Source organism: Kogia breviceps, chromosome 3 (genome assembly GCF_026419965.1).
Source record: "Kogia breviceps isolate mKogBre1 chromosome 3, mKogBre1 haplotype 1, whole genome shotgun sequence".
NCBI lineage: Eukaryota > Metazoa > Chordata > Mammalia > Artiodactyla > Physeteridae > Kogia > Kogia breviceps.
In genome coordinates this window covers 121,420,887-121,439,961 of record NC_081312.1, presented here as the reverse complement: position 1 = coordinate 121,439,961, position 19,075 = coordinate 121,420,887, and the positions used below count along the sequence as shown (strand labels likewise).

At 39.3% G+C, this 19,075-nt stretch overlaps 1 protein-coding gene across 20 annotated transcripts in view; it reads left to right on the top strand.

Moving 5' to 3' along the window:
- The window catches only part of SV2B (synaptic vesicle glycoprotein 2B), a 218,317-nt gene that overhangs the window by 186,276 nt on the left and 12,966 nt on the right, over positions 1-19,075 (top strand). For all 20 annotated transcript variants that reach the window (XM_067029562.1, XM_067029569.1, XM_067029566.1 and 17 more), the window contains 4 exons: positions 2,971-3,081; positions 3,874-3,962; positions 9,747-9,911; positions 18,200-18,333. In XM_067029562.1, the coding sequence (XP_066885663.1) occupies positions 2,971-3,081; positions 3,874-3,962; positions 9,747-9,911; positions 18,200-18,333 (499 nt within the window). The remainder of the gene's footprint in view (positions 1-2,970; positions 3,082-3,873; positions 3,963-9,746; positions 9,912-18,199; positions 18,334-19,075) is intronic.

Sequence of the window (19,075 nt, the reverse complement as noted above, 5' to 3'; positions counted from 1 at the left end):
ATCCCTAGGGAACAGGGTGTTATTTTCCCCAGGAGCAAAGCAAAGACAAAATTTGCATTTCCTTTCCCCCTCCCCCACCTGCACCTCAGGCATGTGGGATCTTAGTTCCCTGACCAGGGATTGAACCCACGCCCCCTGCAGTGCAAGCACAGAGTTGTAACCACTGGACCACCAGGAAGTCCCATTTAGTGAGATTCTTAATGTGCTTCCTGACTTGGGGTCAACCTTCTCCTTGGCCCCTTTCGGCTGCACCTGGGTTCTTGGTCTCCCTGGGGTACCTAATAACACAAAGACCAGTTCCAGCCAAGAGTCCCATTGGAGGGCCTGCTGCATTCTCTCTCCTGTGTCCTTGTGTGGACCTGGGCAGAAGACCATTTGCAAAGGCCACGCACCCAGGAATGGCAGGACCAGCCCAGGAGGCTCTGGCATGCTTATATACCTGTGATTTTTAGGAAGAGCACCTATGCTTTTACCAGGTTCTCAAAAGGGTATCCGGCCCTCCCAAGAGAAGAACCACTGTTTTCGGGATTTAGAAAAACAAAGCCAAGCCATCCTAGGCTCAGTGCTTGGGAATTAAAGAAGCAATTGTCCCTAATTCAGGGACTGTATTTTCCTCTGTGGATATCCAGCCTCATCTCTCTCTCTGTCTCCTCACATTCTCAGTCCCTTGGCTGAAGAAAGAGATGGAGACACTTATGACTAAATCCTTTTCTTCCTAGAAAGAAAGGTTTGTTGGAGGAGCTGATAGAAACTGGTTTTGAATTTTCTGAGTACACTCTTCTGTTTTCCTCTGAATTGGTCTGCATGCATGGACCTTGATAACTTGGCTAAGAGTTTGTGTGGTCAGGAATCTCCTTAACGTGATGGTTAGTTATAGAATGCAATGGTTGTCTTAAACATTGATTAAACTGAAAAATCGCTGTCTTAATGAGTCAGGATTGCTCCTTGGGGCTACCTGCTGACATTGGACAAATTAACACTTTCCGGGGCCCTTGGGGGAGCCCTGACATGTACAGCCTTATTCCCATTCCCTATCTCTTTGATTTCCTCCAGGAAAACCAGGGATAGCAAGGAGGACATAATTTCTCTCTCTTTTTAAAAATTAAGGTATAATTGGCAGATAACATTATATTAGTTGCAGGTGCACCACATAATGATTCAGTTATTTGTATACATTGCAAAATGATCACCACAGTAAGTCTCATTACCATCTGTCACCACACATTTACAAAAATTTTTTTTCTTGTGATGAGTACTTTTAAGATTTACTTTCTTAGCAACTTTCAAGTAATGAATACTGTATTATTAACTATAGTCACCATGCTCTACGTTACATCCCCATGACTTATTTTATAACTGAAAATTTGTACCTTTGACTCCTTTCTCCTATTTTATCCACCTCCCACCCCATCTCCCCTCTGGGAACCAGCAGTCTGTTCTCTGTATCTATGAGCTTGGTTTTCTGTTTCTGTTTTGTTTTGTTTGTTTGTTTGATTCCAAATATAAGTGGGATCATAGGGTATTTGTCTTTCTCTCTCTGACTTATTTCACTTACATAATACCCTCGATGTCCATCCATGTTGTCGCAAATGGCAAGATTTTTTAAAAAAATTTTTTGTGGCTGGGTAGTATTCCATTGTGTGTGTGTTTGTGTGGGTGGGTGTGTATCACATCGTTGTCTGTTCACCTGTTGATGGCCACTTAGGTTGTTTCCATAGCTTCACTTTTATAAATAATACTGCAGTGAACATGGGAATGCAGATATCTTTTCGAGTTAGTGTTTTCATTTCCTTCGGATAAATACCCAGAAGTGGAATTGCTGGATCATATGGTAGTTCTATTTTTATTTATTTATTTATTTATTTATTTGTGATATGCGGGCCTCTCACTGTTGTGGCCTCTCCCGTTGCGAAGCACAGGCTCCGGACACGCAGGCTCAGCGGCCATGGCTCACGGGCCCAGCCGCTCCGCGGCACGTGGGATCTTCCCGGACCGGGGCACGAACACGTGTCCCCTGCATCGGCAGGCGGGCTCTCAACCACTGCGCCACCAGGGAAGCCCGGTAGTTCTATTTTTAGTTTTGGGGGGAACCTCTATACTACTTCCCATAGTGGCTGCACCAATTTACATCCCCACCAACAATGCAGAAGGATTTCCTTTTCCCCACATCCTTGTCAACACTTGTTATTTCTTGTCTTTTTGATAATAACCATGCTAGCAGGTGTGAGGTGATATCTCATTGTAGTTTTGATTTGCATTTCCCTGATGATTAGTGATGTTGAGCATTTTTTTCATGTACCTGTTGGCCATCTGTATGTCTTCTTTGGAAAACTGTCTATTCAGATCCTCTGTTCATTTTTTAATTGGATCTTTTTTTTTTTTTTGCTATTGAGTTGCATGAGTTCTTTTTATATTTTGGATATTAGTCTCTTATCAGATATATGATTTGCAAGTATTTTCTCTCATTCAGTAAGTTGCCTTTTCATTTTGTTGATGATTTCCTTTGCTGTGCAGAAGGAGGACATAATGTCTTTTATTCTGCTGTGTTTTAAAAATGACTTGCATAGCAAACCCCCTTTCCTCACATACACACACAAACACACACACACACTGTTGCCTATATGGGTTCTAGACTTCTGTGATGTTAATATCCATTAAGGGTAGACTTGTGAATTTTAAGGTGGAATCAACTCTACTATGGGCAAATCAGATATAAACAGGAATTCAGTGTATTTCCCAAAGCCATAATTGAGTGAAAAAACTCTGATTCATTTTGTCTGCAGTGGGACATAGCCACCTGAGAAAGATCCCTAAGAGATGCTATGTACAATTTTGGCTAAGAATTACTGAACTGTAGGGTCACCGAAAGCTCCTCTAGCCCTAAGTAAGTTAATAAAGTCAGTTACATTAAACTAAAAATTGAAGAGTCAAAGTGGGGTTAAGATTCTCTAGCCCATCTTTGCTTTACAGGTTTCCAACATTAAAACTCCCAAGCAAATGGATGAATTCATTGAGATCCAAAGTTCAACAGGGACTTGGTACCAGCGCTGGCTAGTCAGATTCAAGACCACTTTCAAGCAGGTACATCTGGGGACCTGGGGTTGTTGAGAGGGAGGCTCTATGGAAATCTGTAATGTCAGTGGATGAAGAATAGAGATCCTGAACACCCCCATCAACCCAAGACAGTGTGGTGGGCAGGAAGCTACCTTGGATAGAGACTTTCGGGTCCTAGCCCATGCTTACCTGTGAGCCCTTGAGCCACAAACTATAAACCTTCGTTTCTTTTCTTTGTTCTTCCTTCCCAAGGCAGAGATTTTGAATGTAGGTGCAATGTCTAGTCTGAGTAAACACCTTTCTCTCTAGCACCTTCTCATTAAATAATCCACAGGAAGAAAGGAGTGGGTTAAAGAAATGAGCCCTTTGAGATTTGTTGGTGATTTCTGAGAAAGTCTTCTTGAAGGGCAAGGCTCCTGTGAGGTGAATCGACTATTGAACACTGAGGCAGTCAACGGCAGAGTCTCCTGAGCCTGGATGACCTTCTTAGTGTAGGGTGGTTCAATGTGTGGAATATCACCCATTCCCACTGGTGGGGAGCAGAACTCACTACTCAAGGCTATTCACTGCCTTGACATCTCCACTCCGTGTGCTTTTTGTGACATGCATGGAGCATTGTTGTGTTCCCAGATGCTACCAGACGGTTAGAAGTTGAGACCAGCCAGTAAGAAGAGAAGAGGCTTTCCTTGTTATTTGAGCAGAATTGCTGACTCTGGAAGATAATGGGTTCCTAGGCAATTTAATAGAAAATATTAAAAATGAGCTCTTCCAAGTTACAAGTTTCTGCCTTTAACAACCCATCTCTTCTGTGTGTTATAGGTCTGGGAAAATGCTCTGTACTGTGTGATGGGGCCGTACAGGATGAACACACTGATTCTGGCTGTGGTCTGGTTCACCATGGCTTTAAGGTAAGCTCTGTCTTCCTTAAGTTCATTAAATTTCCTTGTGCTTCAGGTGCCTCATCTATACACTGAGGGTTACAGTTGGTTCTAACTTACAGAGTCTGTGTCAGATTGGATGATTTTGGCTCTAAGTAATGGGCAACCAACTCTAGTGGCTTCTACAACTAGGAAATTTCTGATCCTTTTAAAAAATTTTTTATTTTATTAAAACAATTTTTTAATATTATTTTTTTACATCTTTATTAGAGTATACTTGCTTTACATTGTTGTGTTAGTTGCTGCTGTATAACAAAGTGAAGCAGCTATACATATACATATATCCCCGTATCCCCTCCCTCTTGTGTCTCCCTCCCACCCTCCCTATCCCACACCTCTAGGTGGTCACAAAGCACTGAGATGATCTCCCTGTGCTATGCGGCTGCTTCCCACTGGCTATCTATTCTACGTTTGGTACTGTATATATGTCCATGCCACTCTCTCACTTCACCCCAGCTTAACCTTCCCCCTCTCCGTGTCCTCAAGTACATTCCCTACGTCTGTGTCTTTATTCCTATCATGATCCTAGGTTCTTCAGAACCATTTTAGATTCCATATAGATGTGTTAGCATACACTATTTGTTTTTCTCTTTCTGACTTACTTCATTCTGTAGGACAGACTCTAGGTCCATCCACCTCACTACAGATAAATCAATTTCATTTCTTTTTATGGCTGAGGAATATTCCATTGTATATATGAGCCACATCTTTATCCATTCATCTGTCGACAGACACTTAGGTTGCTTCCATGTCCTGGCTATTGTAAATAGTGCTGCAATGAACATTGTGGTACATGACTCTTTTTGAATTATGGTTTTCTCAGGGTATATGCCCAGTAGTGGGATTGCTGGCTCATATGGTAGTTCTATTTTTAGTTTTTTAAGGAACCTCCATACTGTTGTCCATAGTGGCTGCATCAATTTACATTCCCACCAACAGTGCAAGAGGGTTCCCTTTTCTCCATACCCTCTCCAGCATTTATTGTTTGTAGAATTTTTGATGATGGCCATTCTGACTGGTGTGAGGTGATACCTCATTGTGGTTTTGATTTGCATTTCTCTAATGATTAGTGATGTTGAGCAGCTTTTCATGTGTTTGTTGGCAATCTGTATATCTTCTTTGGAGAAATGTCTGTTTAGGTCTTCTGCCCATTTTTGGATTGGGTTGTTTGTTTTTTTGATATTGAGCTATATGAGCTGCTTGTATATTTTGAAGATTAATTCTTTGTCAGTTGCTTCATTTGCAAATATTTTCTACCATTCTGAAGGTTGTCTTAAGTTTCATTAGGTACCATTTGTTTATTTCCATTTCTCCAGGAGGTGGGTCAAAAAGTATCTTGCTGTGATTTATGTCATAGAGTGTTCTGCCTATGTTTTCCTCTAAGAGTTTGATAGTGTCTGGCCTTACACTTAGGTCTTTAATCCGTTTTGAGTTTATTTTTGTGTATTGTGTTAGGAAGTGTTCTAATTTCATTCTTTTACATGTGGCTGTCCAGTTTCCCCAGCACCACTTATTGAAGAGGCTGTCTTTTCTCCACTGTATATTCTTGCCTCCTTTATCAAAGATAAGGTAACCATATGTGTGTGGGTTTATCTCTGGTCTTTCTATCCTGTTCCATTGATCTATATTTCTGTTTTTGTACCAATACCATACTGTCTTGTAGCTTTGTACTATAGTCTGAAGTCTGAGAGCCTGATTCCTCCAGGTCCATTTCTCTTTCTCAAGATTGCTTTGGCTATTCAGGGTTTTTTGTGTTTCCATACAAATTGTGAAATTTTTTGTTTGGTTCTGTGAAAAATGCCGTTGGTAGTTTGATAGGGACTGCATTGAATCTGTAGATTGCTTTGGGTAGTATAGTCATTTTCACAATGTTGGTTCTTCCAATCCAAGAACATGGTATATCTCTCCATCTGTTGGTATCATCTTTAATTTCTTTCATCAGTGTCTTGTAGTTTCCTGCATAGAGGTCTTTTGTCTCCTTAGGTAAGTTTATTCCTAGGTATTTTATTCTTTTTGTTGCAATGTTAAATGGGAGTGATTCCTTAATTTCTCTTTCAGATTTTTCTTCATTAGTGTATAGGAATGCAAGAGATTTCTGTGCATTAATTTTGTATCCTGCAACTTTACCAGATTCACTGATTAGCTCTAGTAGTTTTCTGGTGGCATCTTTAGGATTCTCTATGTATAGTATCATGTCATTGGCAAACAGTGACAGTTTTACTTCTTCTTTTCCAACTTGTTTTCCTTTTATTTCTTTTTCTTCTCTGATTGCTGTGGCTAGGACTTCCAAAACTATGTTGAATAATATTAGTGAGAGTGGACATCCTTGTCTTCTTCCTGCTCTTAGCGGAAATGCTTTCAGGTTTTCACCATTGAGAATGATGTTTGCTGTGGGTTTGTTATATGGCCTTTATTATGTTGAAGTAGGTTCCCTCTATGCCCACTTTCTGGAGAGTTTTTATCATAAATTGGTGTTGAATTTTGTCAAAAGCTTTTTCTGCATCTATTGAGATGAGCATATGATTTTTATTCTTCAATTTGTCAATATGGTGTATCACATTGATTGATTTGCGCATATTGAAGAATCCTTGCATGTCTGGGATAAATCCCACTTGATCATGGTGTATGATCCTTTTAATGTGTTGCTGGATTCTGTTTGCTAGTATTTTGTTGAGGATTTCTGCATCTATATTCATCAATGATATTGGTCTGTAATTTTCTTTTTTTGTAGCATCTTTGTCTAGTTTTGGTATTAGGGTGATGGTGACCTCATAGAATGAGTTTGGGAGTGTTCCTTCTTCCACAAATTTTTGGAAGAGTTTGAGAAGGATGCATGTTAGCTCTTCTCTGAATGTTTGATAGAATTCACCTGTGAAGCCATCTGGTCCTGGACTTTTGTTTGTTGGAAGATTTTTAATCACAGTTTCAATTTCATTACTTGTGATTGGTCTGTTCAAATTCTCAGAATTTGTCCATTTCTTCTAGGTTGTCCATTTTATTGGCATAGAGTTGCTTGTAGTAGTCTCTTAGGATGCTTTGTATTTCTTCTGTGTCTGTTGTAACTTCTCCTTTTTCATTTCCAATTTTATTGATTTGAGTCCTCTCCCTCTTTTTCTTGATGAGTCTGGCTAATGGTTTATTAATTTTGTTTATCTTCTCAAAGAACCAGCTTTTAGTTTTTTTGATCTTTGCTATTGTTTTCTTTGTTTCTATTTCATTTATGTCTGCTTTGATCTTTATGATTTCTTTCCTTCTGCTAACATCATGTTTTGTTTGTTTTTTCTCTAGTTCTTTTAGGTGTAACGCTAGATTGTTTATTTGTGATTTTTCTTTTTTTTGAGGTAGGCTTGTAGAGCTGTAAATTTCTCTCTTAGAACTGCTTTTGCTGCATTCCATAGGTTTTGGATCGTCGTGTTTTCATTGTCATTTGTCTCTAGGTATTTTTTTATTTCCTCTTTGATTTCTTCAATGATCTCTTGGTTATTTAGTAACATATTGTGTTTGTGTTTTTTACATTTTTTTCCCTGTAATTGATTTCTAATCTCATAGCGTTGTGGTCAGAAAAGATGCTTGATATTATTTCCATTTTCTTAAATTTACTGAGGCTTTATTTGTGACCCAAGATGTGATCTATCCTGGAGAATGTTCTGTGTGCACTTGAGAAGAAAGTGTAATCTGCTGTTTTGGGATGGAATGTCCTATAAATATCAATTAAATCTATCTGGTCTGTTGTGTCATTTAAAGCTTCTGTTTCCTTATTTATTTTCATTTTGGATGATCTGTCCATTGGTATAAGTGAGGTGTTAAAGTCCTCCACTATTATTGTGTTACTGTCGATTTCCTCTTTTAGAGCTGTTAGCAGTTGCCTTATGTATTGCGGTGCTCCTATGTTCAGTGCATATATACTTAAAATTGTTATATCTTCTTCTTGGATTGATCCCTTGATCATTACGTAGTGTCCTTCCTTGTCTTTTGTAACATTCTTTATTTTAAACACTATTTTATCTGATATGAGTATTGCTACTCCAGCTTTCTTTTGATTTCCATTTGCATGGAATATCTTTTTCCATCCCCTCACTTTCAGTCTGTATGTGTCCCTAGGTCTGAATTGGATCTTTTCTAGACAGCATATAGATGGGTCTTGTTTTTGTATCCATTCAGCAAGCCTGTGTCTTTTTGTTGGAGCATTTAATCCATTCATGTTTAAGGTAATTATCGATATGTATATTCCTATGACCATTTTCTTAATTGTTTTGGGTTTGTTTTTGTAGGTCCTTTTCTTCTCTTGTGTTTCCCACTTAGAGAAGTTCCTTTAGCATTTGTTGTAAAGCTGGTTTGGTGGTGCTGAATTCTCTTAGCTTTTGCTTGTCTGTAAAGCTTTTGATTTCTCCATCAAATCTGAATGAGATCCTTGCTGGGTAGAGTAATCTTGGTTGTAGGTTCTTCCCTTTCATTACTTTAAGTATATCATGTCACTCCCTTCTAGCTTGTAGAGTTTCTCCTGAGTAATCAGCTGTTAACCTTATGGGAGTTCCCTTGTATGTTATTTGTCATTTTTCCCTTGGTGCTTTCCTTAATTTTTCTTTGTCTTTAATTTTTACCAATTTGATTACTATGTGTCTCAGTGTGTTTCTCCTTGGATTTATCCTGTATGGACCTCTCTACACTTCCTGGACTTGGGTGGCTATCTCTTTTCCCATGTTAGGGAAGTTTTTGACTATAATCTCTTCAAATATTTTCTCAGGTCCTTTCTCTCTCTCTTCTCCTTCTGGGACCCCTATCATGCGAATGTTGTTGCATTTAATGTTGTCTCAGAGGTCTCTTAGGCTGTCTTTATTTCTTTTCATTCTTTTTTCTGTATTCTCTTCTGCAGCAGTGAATTCCACCATTCTGTCTTCCTGGTCACTTATCCGTTCTTATGCCTCAGTTATTCTGCTATTGATTCCTTCTAGAGTATTTTTCATTTCAGTTATTGTATTGTTCATCTCTGTTTGTTTGTTCTTTAATTCTTTTAAGTCTTTGTTAAACATTTCTTGCATCTTCTCGATCTTTGCCTCCATTCTTCTCCTGAGGTCCTGGATCATCTTCACTATGATTACTCTGAATTCTTTTTCTGTAAGAATGCCTATCTCCATTTCATTTAGTTGTTTTTCTGGGGTTTTATCTTGTTCCTTCTTTTGATACATAGCCCTCTGCCTTTTCATCTTGTATATGTTTCTGTGAATGTGGTTTTTGTTCCACAGGCTGTAGGATTGTCGTTTTTCTTGATTCTGCTGTGTGCCCTCCGGATAGTTGTACCTCTTGCTTTGCAACTTTATATTCCTATGTTCTTTCTCATGAGTAGCTGAGTTAGCTAAGACCTACAACATAGTGTTAAATGGTAGTGCTGATAATGCATCTCCTGGTCTTGTTTCTTATGTTAGTGGTAATGACTGCAGTGTTTCCTCATTAAGAAAGATCCTGCCTTTTGAGCTGAGATATATATTTTTTTACATGCTAAGGAAGCATCCATGAATTCCTAATCTATTTTTGTTTTTATCAGGAATGAATATCATTTTTTATCAAATACTTTTTTGGCATCTATGGATATAGTCATGATTTTTTTCCCTTAGATCTAGTAATATGATGAGTTATATTATTAGATATTTCTAATGAACCATACTGATACATTTTAAATGGACTTGATTTACATCAAGTTGTGAATGCAGTCTCTGATGGTGTTGCTGCTCAAATATTCTGTCTTCTGTATTACAGTTACTATGGACTGACAGTTTGGTTCCCTGATATGATCCGGTATTTTCAAGATGAAGCATACAAGTCCAAAATGAAGGTATTTCACGATGAGCACGTGTATGGTGTCACAATCAACTTCACAATGGAAAATCAGATTCACCAACATGGGAAACTTGTGAATGACAAGTAAGTGGGAGACCATGGGCTTTCCTTAGATCAAGGGGACTGTGTGTGGGGACTGTCTTGGGGAGAGAGACATTGGGAAGATAAGAATTCAATATGGCGAGGATTGAGCTCCAAGGCTGGTGGAGCATCACAGCTTACCATGGCTGCCAGAGACTCGACAGTGCCCCTGGTGGCTCTGTCTGTACTGTGCTGTCCCCTGTCATCCTGGCTAAGGTTGATTCATCCAAGGAGGGTCAACCAAATCATCTCTCCTGAGACCTTGCATCTTAAAGGTGATGCGCAGAGAGCCCCTCAATGATGCCTGCCTGGAGATAGGTCCCAGACCTCTCACCAGTGAGGTCCTGCACCAGCTCACAGCCTGGCTATTGAGCTTTTTCTTTGATTCTGGATGCTTCTTCAGAAGCAAATCCAGAGGCCAGTATAACACTATCTTATGTTATTCTTTCACCTAATATTACCTCCAAGCGCTGATTGGCATGGCCCATTGTCATCAAGAATGTTGTTGTGCTTTGGGGCAAAAATGAGTGGAGTGTTAGAAAAGTCCTGCCCGCATCCTCCTCAATCGGTTTGACTCCTCATCTTCCTACTCCTGGGACACAGAGATGGATAGTCCAGCCTGTTGGGCTTTAAGAACACCTCTCTGAGGTTGCCCTCTGAAGGCCCCAAATGGGTCAGGGCAGGACAGAGTTTCCTCCAGGCCACATGCTCCACTAAACTGAGAATTTTCACTTCTGCTGTTTCCCTTCTTGAATTATCCTTAGCAAGTTCACTGGGCAGACAAGGGCATGATACACCAGAAACACCACAGCCCAGTGTCAGTGGTATAAACTGCCCCCAAGTTAATATGTCTGTGCAAGAATTATCACCATGAATTTTCTCCTCCGACTCAGTTCTACTTCCTCAGCCTGCACCACCTGTGTGTCTAAGTGGCCATGCCCATGACTGTGAGAAGAAGTGTATGTCTGGGTGAAGTCCAAGGAAGTTGGCTTGGGCAGTCTAGTCCATATGTTCTTACCATCCAGACCTTAGCAAATGTTCACTGTTATTTAGGATGAGAAAGAAAGTGTGACACGAAAAGGGGAATGTTATTTCTACAAATATAAGGCCTTTGGGGCAGGAAAGTTAGGACCGACTATCTGTGGACATGGAATTCAGATTTTCAGATGATTTTTTTAAATGCTGAGGCTCAGTCACAAACATGTCCACCTTCACATGCCCATGTATGCACATGCTCTCTTTGGGAACACTTCGGTTCCTGGAATCTGCTGAGAGTGACCACTCCAGGGATGGCAGCTCGAAGGCTAGTGGATGGCAATTCTCCCCAGGATTTCTCACCGTCAGCGCTCTTCAGTATAAGCCCAGAGATCTTGCGTTGGCATTGCCAAGGAAGAAACGTTGCCCTTCTTTATTAGAATGCTTTGGAAATGTTGACAACTAAGGGACATAATGGATGGTGAGATGTCACCCATGATATGATGTTATTCCCTGCAGAGACGAATTCACTAAAAGAGACCTCATCTATGAAGTTTCCAATGTTCAGTGATACTCTATTGTGGTGATAGTAATAATAACGATGGTAATGACACTTCTGTGTGCCAGGTGCTTCCTTAAGTGCCTTTCAGAGATTATCTCCTTTAATCCTCACAAAAACTCCAGGAGGCAAGAAATGTGCTTTCTCTTTTACAGGTAGGGAAACAAACTTAGAGAGGTTGAGTTGCTTGCCCAAATCACACAGCTAACGTAAATAGATTAGAAATATCTCTCACCAGTTCATGCATTTGGACTCCAATCCTGTACCCTTGACAACTACAAATATCGTCTCACTGGGAAACTCTCCATTCCCACAAAGGCCCTGTTTTACATGGTGTTTTCTGCATTAAAAAGTTAATTGCAGGGCTTCCCTGGTGGCGCAGTGGTTGAGAATCCGCCTGCCGATGCAGGAGACACGGGTTCGTGCCCTGGTCCGGGAGGATCCCACATGCCGCGGCGCGGCTGAGCCCGTGAGCCATGGCCGCTGGGCCTGTGCGTCCGGAGCCTGTGCTCCGCAACGGGAGAGGCCACAACAGTGAGAGGCCCGCATACCGCAAAAAAAAAAAAAAAAAGTTAATTGCAATGCCAGAACTGTTATGATTTTTAAAAGTAGGTTTTGGAGTTCTAAGACTTAGCTACACAGAAAATGGGAACTTCCGCTCCACTCTGTCCTGTTAAAAGTTCCGAGCCTCCCAAAGCTTAAGGCTTGAAGAAGGTGGTGGTCTCATCTGTGCACAGAACCAGGACCCCAGGTAACCATAGAGTTATTGTTAAGGGTCTGCGAATGCATAAGCAGGCCGTTGATTGTCTGGGAGTGGATGTAAATATTCTGCACACACAGATGTTCTACCATGTTTCTGTGTTTCAAATGCATAGAAATGTTTTTGTGTGATTATTAAAGTATAAATTCCTTCAGAAGTTGCGATGAGTTCATTTTAACTTGTCATATATCTGTCATTCAGTTTTTTAACCAGGGGATACCACTGTCACTTGAAGCTCATAATTTTTACCCCAGCAATTTATTTGAATAAAAATGGTGTTTTTTACTTGGAAAAGGATTAGGAACTTTTGAAAGCAATCTAAGGAATTGAACCTGGTTTCTTTTCTTGAGTTATGCTGCCATCTGCTGGTCATATACTAGAAAACATGCCACCTTTGGAAACCTTGAACCTCTGGAGAGTTAAATTCTTTAGGTTCTTTAGTGACGCAAGAGGGAAGAGATATGGGAACATATGTATATGTATAACTGATTCACTTTGTTGTAAAGGAGAAACTAACACACTATTGTAAAACAGTTATACTCAAATAAAGATGTTAAAAAAAAAAGAAAAAAGAAAGAAAGAGAAGACAAAAAAAAATAGTTTGGATGGGGCATTGTCCCCATTCGTACCAGTATTCCCCCTTAGACTTTATCCACACTTCGCTGATTAAAAATTTAAATAAAATTATTTACTTTATTGACTATCACACATGGGGGAAGATTACTTTTAGCAGGGAGAGCAGAGAGAAAGCAAGCAAATGCGTATCTAGAAGAGAGAAGGTCGATTTCACACATCACAATGAAATCCTACCCACACTGTTAAAAGCATTTTTTAGTGGGGCATCAATAGGAATTTTCTTCATCTGCAGTGGGTGTTTTTCAGGACAGTAAATCTCTGCGAAGCTGGCAAGGGTGGGAAATGTGTTAAATGTACCTTCTGGCTTCAGGTCTGAGGAAGTAGCCAAGGCTTGAGGGACTTGGGTTCCAAGCCTGGATGGGTCAGTAAATAGCTGAGCCACCTCTGACCGGCCTGTTTAAGCCTCTGATTCCACATCTGAAAGTCATAATTTTGATATGTAATGTCCGTCAGGCTTCAGGGTTAATAAAATATCTCAGTAAAATTTTGTAATTTAATCGAGGTCCTGCATAGTTCTTATAGAGACTCTTCCTGAATATTTTACAACTAATTGGCTACTGAAAATGGGATTGCTGTTCCTCCATGAGACATTTACCCCGGTTATTGCAGATCAATAGAAATCCTGTTGATTTGGGGATGTTTGTTTTGTCTCTAACCGAGCTCTTTTATTAGTTCTAATAGTTTCCCCTTGTTATTGTTACACCAGCCTATCACCTGCCCATAACAATTATTTTGTCTCCTTTCTTTTCCTTTTTATTCCATCATGAAATATATCAAATATGTGGAGAATAGAGAATAACACCAACAACCCTATTCAGAGCACCTAGCTTTGTAAAATCATAAACTATGCTACACTGACTTCAGATCTTAATATAGATTAAACATCACTCACTCGGTTGCCCTTCTTGATGCTGTTCTTCTTCCTCCTGAGGAGTGATGATCACCACAGTCATAAATTTGGTGTTTTACATTCATGTGTGTTTTTTATACTTTTCCAATATATTTATGTATCTGTAAACATTGTACAGCATTCTTTTGTGTGTTTTAAATTTTAGGTAAATATCATACTAGGTTATAGATGTGAATGTATAATTCTCATACTATAAATGTTTCAACTAGTTTTGTTATTTTTAGGCTATTTACTTCTTTTATTTTAAATATTTTTAATTGATGTGTAGCTGATGTACAATATTGTGCTGATTATGACATCCGGTTTGGTGATGGATAGAAGCCATGCTAATGGGTATCCTGACTTCAGTGGGGGCATTTTGGGTGTCTTCCTTTTAAGTATGATATTTGCTGTATGTTTTGTTTTGTTTTGTTTTTGTGGTACGCGGGCCTCTCACTGTTGTGGCCTCTCTCGTTGCGGAGCACAGGCTCTGGACACGCAGGCCCAGCGGCCATGGCTCACGGGCCCAGCCACTCCACGGCATGTGGGATCTTCCCAGACCGGGGCACGAACCCGTGTCCCCTGCATTGGCAGGCGGACTCTCAACCACTGCACCACCAGGGAAGCCCTTTGCTGTATGTTTTTGACTGGCCTCCTTTATAAAGTTAAGGAAATTCTTTTTTGTTTTAAGTATGCTGAGAGTTTTTATCAAAGTGTATTGAATCTGTCAAACGTTTTTCTGCATCTATTATGATAATCATATTGTTTTCTCCTTGGACCTATTAATATGATATATTAAAATAATATTTTTTTTCAGTATTCAACCATACTTGATTCCTGGGATATATCTTAATCATTCAGTGTGATTTTTTTAAAAATTAATTAATTAATTTACTTTTGGGTGTGTTGGGTCTTCGTTTCTGTGCGAGGGCTTTCTCTAGTTGCAGCGAGCGGGGACCACTCTTCATCGCGGTGCGCGGGCCTCTCACTCTCGCGGCCTCTCTTGTTGCGGAGCACAGGCTCCAGATGCGCAGGCTGAGTAGTTGTGGCTCACGGGCCTAGTTGCTCCGCGGCGTGTGGGATCTTCCCAGGCCAGGGCTCGAACCCGTGTCCCCTGCATTGGCAGGCAGACTCTCAACCATTGCACCACCAGGGACACCCCCAGTGTGAATTTTTTTTAAATGGCAATCAATACATTGACAAATTTGATTTATTAATTTGTTTTTGTTTGTTTAGGTGTTTATAGCAGTTTTATTCATAATTGCCAAAACTTGGAGGCAACATACATGTCCTTTATTTTTTACAAAAAACTTGTGCAAATATTTCAATTGGGTTTCAACTTATTATTTTAAGACTATTTTTAGAACAGTTTAAGTTCACAGAAAAATTGAGAGGAAGACACAGAGATTTCCTATATACCCTCTGCCAGAACTACCATATTATCCAGTGATGATCCAAGATGTCCTTGAGTAGGTGAATGGATAAATAAACTGTGGTACATACTGACCATGGAGTATTATTCAGGGCCAAAGAAGTAAGTTATCAAGTAATAGAAAGACATTGAGGAACCTGAAATGCACATTCCTAAGTGAAAGAAGCCCCTCTAAAAATGGCTACATCTGTATAATTTCAACTATATGACATTCTGCAAAAGGCAAAACCATGAAGATCAGTGGCTGTCAGAGGTTAGGGGAGAGGGATGGATAAATAAGCAGAGCATAGAGGACTTTTAGGGCAGTGAAAATAGTCTGCATGAGACCATAATGATGGATACATCTCATCGTATGTTTGCTAAAACCCATAGAACCACTAATGTTCTATTTAGGATTTTTGCATCTACATGAGATTGGTGTATATTTCCCTTATACTGTTCTTGTTCAACTTTGGTATCAATCTTATATTTTGAGGCACAAGAACATATGTCCTTAGAGAGTCTGTTTGGTTGACACTAGCACCAGTATTTCCCATCCTATAAATCTGCTTCTCCATGAAATAATATTTCAACCATTTGGAGATATAGTTGGCCATGTCCTAAGTCCACTCTTTTATTTCTTTAACCAATAGCTTCTGCTTCCTTAAAGGAAAAGTTCCACAAGATACTTCTGTTAACTTTTCTTTCAGCCTTTGAAATCTCCTGAATGAAGAATCTTGGACCAGTTTAGTATATAAATTAGAGATTGGAGGAGATGATTTATATAAAAGACTCATAAAATATGCCTTGGCCCTTTCTCCTTTTATCTCTTCTTTTATAATTTTGGCTTTTTATAACTTAGGCTTTTTATAACTTACTTGGAGATACATTTTAAAGTCTGTCTGTGTCAGACCTATTACGATTTATGGCTCTGCTTTCTCACCCACTTTTGGTAGAACATTAAAATACCACCGAAGGCCACATCACCAGCCTATTACTGTATTAAAGAGAAGGATATATTAAGAAAGGCAAAGACCTGAGACAGTCTCCAGGAATAGCTTTCCTGAATAAATACATTCAGCATACAAATTACATTAATTTTGACATCAGAGCCATCTTCCTGTAACAAAGGCTTACTGATTAGTTTTTCCATGGAAATATGAAGAGTCCAGTGATAACTTTTGGAGGCTGCTGTTTAAAAGTCTGCAGCAAATTTAACCCTAAGAAAAATTGTTGAAAACAATTTGGCTTCCTAGATCAGTGACTCTCACATTTTCTAAAGTATAATAATCTGGCATCTTCCTCTGGTGATCATAGTTCAAGAGGTCCAGGATGGAATGTAGAAAACTGTATCTTTCACAATAACCTCCCATTTTATTCTGATGCAAGGGGTCTGGGGACTTCTCTTTGAGAATCACTGGCCCAGGCTTTCTTATTGGGTGGGAGGTCTTTTTGCAGAACCTAATGAGAGGTGGCTCTAGGTTAGGGTTCTCAGCAGAACACAACAGAGCATAAAGGGTAGGGGGCACTGCCCATTGCATGTGGTCATGGATTGAATGATCTGGTGGCTGTAAAGAGGAACAATGACCCTCAGCACCCTGTGCTACCTTTGTCACTGTGGTTCACTGAATTGTAGTTGTCTGTTTGCTTATTTTTTTTCCCATTAGATTTGAGGGCAGGGACCATGTCTTTCCTCTCTGTACTCATAACACCTAAAGCTATGTAAGTATTTGCTGCAAGACTGAATATCTAAATAACTGAGTAGACAGATGAATGAAAGGGTTATAATTCTTCATAAATGAAGACATAGCCAAAGGTTTCTTGCTTAAAAGTTTAACCGAGCTTGGTAAATATAACCAATAGAGGATGATGTTAATATATGTCAGTATATGTTTTTAAATGTAATATTGTTCTTTTCTTTTAAGTTTATGTAGGAGTTGGAGTCTTGCAGCAGCTCCTAAATGTGGCTGCACCTCATAATCATCTAGGGGTTTTACCTCTTATTGACTGTTTTATTTTTAAGTAAAAAAAGTATTATGTACACTTGATATAAAGAAAAAATTACGTTTGTCTCATGCCCAACCCCCATTGTACCTCCTCAGGGCCAAACACATCTGCCAGTGTCTTGCGTCACTCTCCAGGTATATGCTATGCATTTACAGGCATATGTGCCTTATCCTTTCTTACATGAATGGTAACATGCAATAAACACCATACTGTATTTAATTTTTTCAGTTAACAATATATCTTGAAGATGGTTCCATATTAAGACATATAGATCTACCTAATCATTATAATGGCTATGTGGTATTCCACTGTATGGTATCTATCTATCATCTATCTATCTATCTATCTATCTATCTATCTATCTATCTATCATCTGTCTATCTGTTACTTATCTGTCTGTCTATCTAGTAATCCATTGCTGTTATCAGCAATGTTGCAATGAAGATCAGTGAATGTGTCTCTTTGAATGCATGAGCAAGTATGTGTATGATGAATTTTTAGAGGTGGTATTCCTAAGTCAAAGGGATTGTACATTTAAAATTTTCCAAAACTGCTCTCCAAAGAGGCTGCACCAATTATGTTCTACCAACAATGTGGATGAAAGTGCCCATTTCCCCACTTTTTTTGGTTCAATTTAAAAACAAAGATTCTGAGGCCCTCACACATCTACTGCCTTTAAACCTTCTGAGACCATCTGAGGGATATTCATGTTTTTAAAACTACTAAAGTGAGATGTTATTAACATTTTCATTTCACACTATTTCACATTTTTGTGATTCTGATGTAGGAGGTCCATGAACCTGAATATGGGAACCACAGGCTGTGTACCTGGACTAGACATCAGTTTCCACCATCCTGAGGCCCCTCCCCATTTATAAACACACAGTGAAGAAATAGGGAACTAGTCTGGCTTGAAAATAACGTTCCAGCAACTTTGGGTTTGCAGTTCTCCTTTTTTCTGCCTTTCTGTGTTTTCCATCTGAGTCTCAAGTCTCCTTTTTTTTTTTTTTTTTTTTTCTGGATGAATCATTCAGGGGCTAATTTTTCCCCACAGGTTCACAAAGATGTATTTTAAACATGTACTCTTTGAGGACACTTTATTTGACGAGTGCTATTTTGAAGACGTTACATCGACTGATACCTATTTCAAAAACTGCACCATTGAATCGACCATCTTTTATAACACAGGTAAGGGCACGAACAGGGTGGGCTTGTTGTCTAGAATCAAACTGCTTAGTCATAAGCTTCAGGAGTAGTAAAGTGTTCACAGATATGCATGCTGAGTCTTCATGTGGAGAAATGGGTTCCAGCCCCACGTTGGGGCTTCTTTGTGCAACAAAGAAGTTGCACAGCCTTTACCAAGGCATTTAATTTATCTGTGTCTCAGTTTGATCACATGTAAAGTGGAAACAAGAGTACTGGACAAGTGTTCTGATTTCAACAAGAGTGATGCTATATGCTAAGGATCTTTGGTAGGAACAAAGTATGACCCAGATTTTAAAAAAAAAGAATAAAACAGCATTCCAGGAGGGCTGCATTTTATACCTGGAGTGCATTCTTGAAGACCTAGCATAATTTGAAACAAAATTCAAGACTTATGTTCTCACAATAATAAATGAAAAGGGAAAACTGCATCTTTTCAAGCTTCGTGCGTGAGGTGAGATGATAAGAATATTTTAAAATTACACCATTTCAGATTTCCATGATTAAAAAGAAATCACAAAATTCCACCACTCTCTCACTCCTCATTATTTTTACTGCTCTCATTATAAATTAATACCAAGTGGAGTTGGGTTATAAGGAAACTAATTGAGTTTTACCAGGGGCTTCACCAGTATTGCCTCAAGTAAGAAATGTATTATCATTCCCATCTTACAACTAAGGAAACAGGGGCTTAAGCAAGTTGTCCAAGGCCACAGCTAGCAGGTTG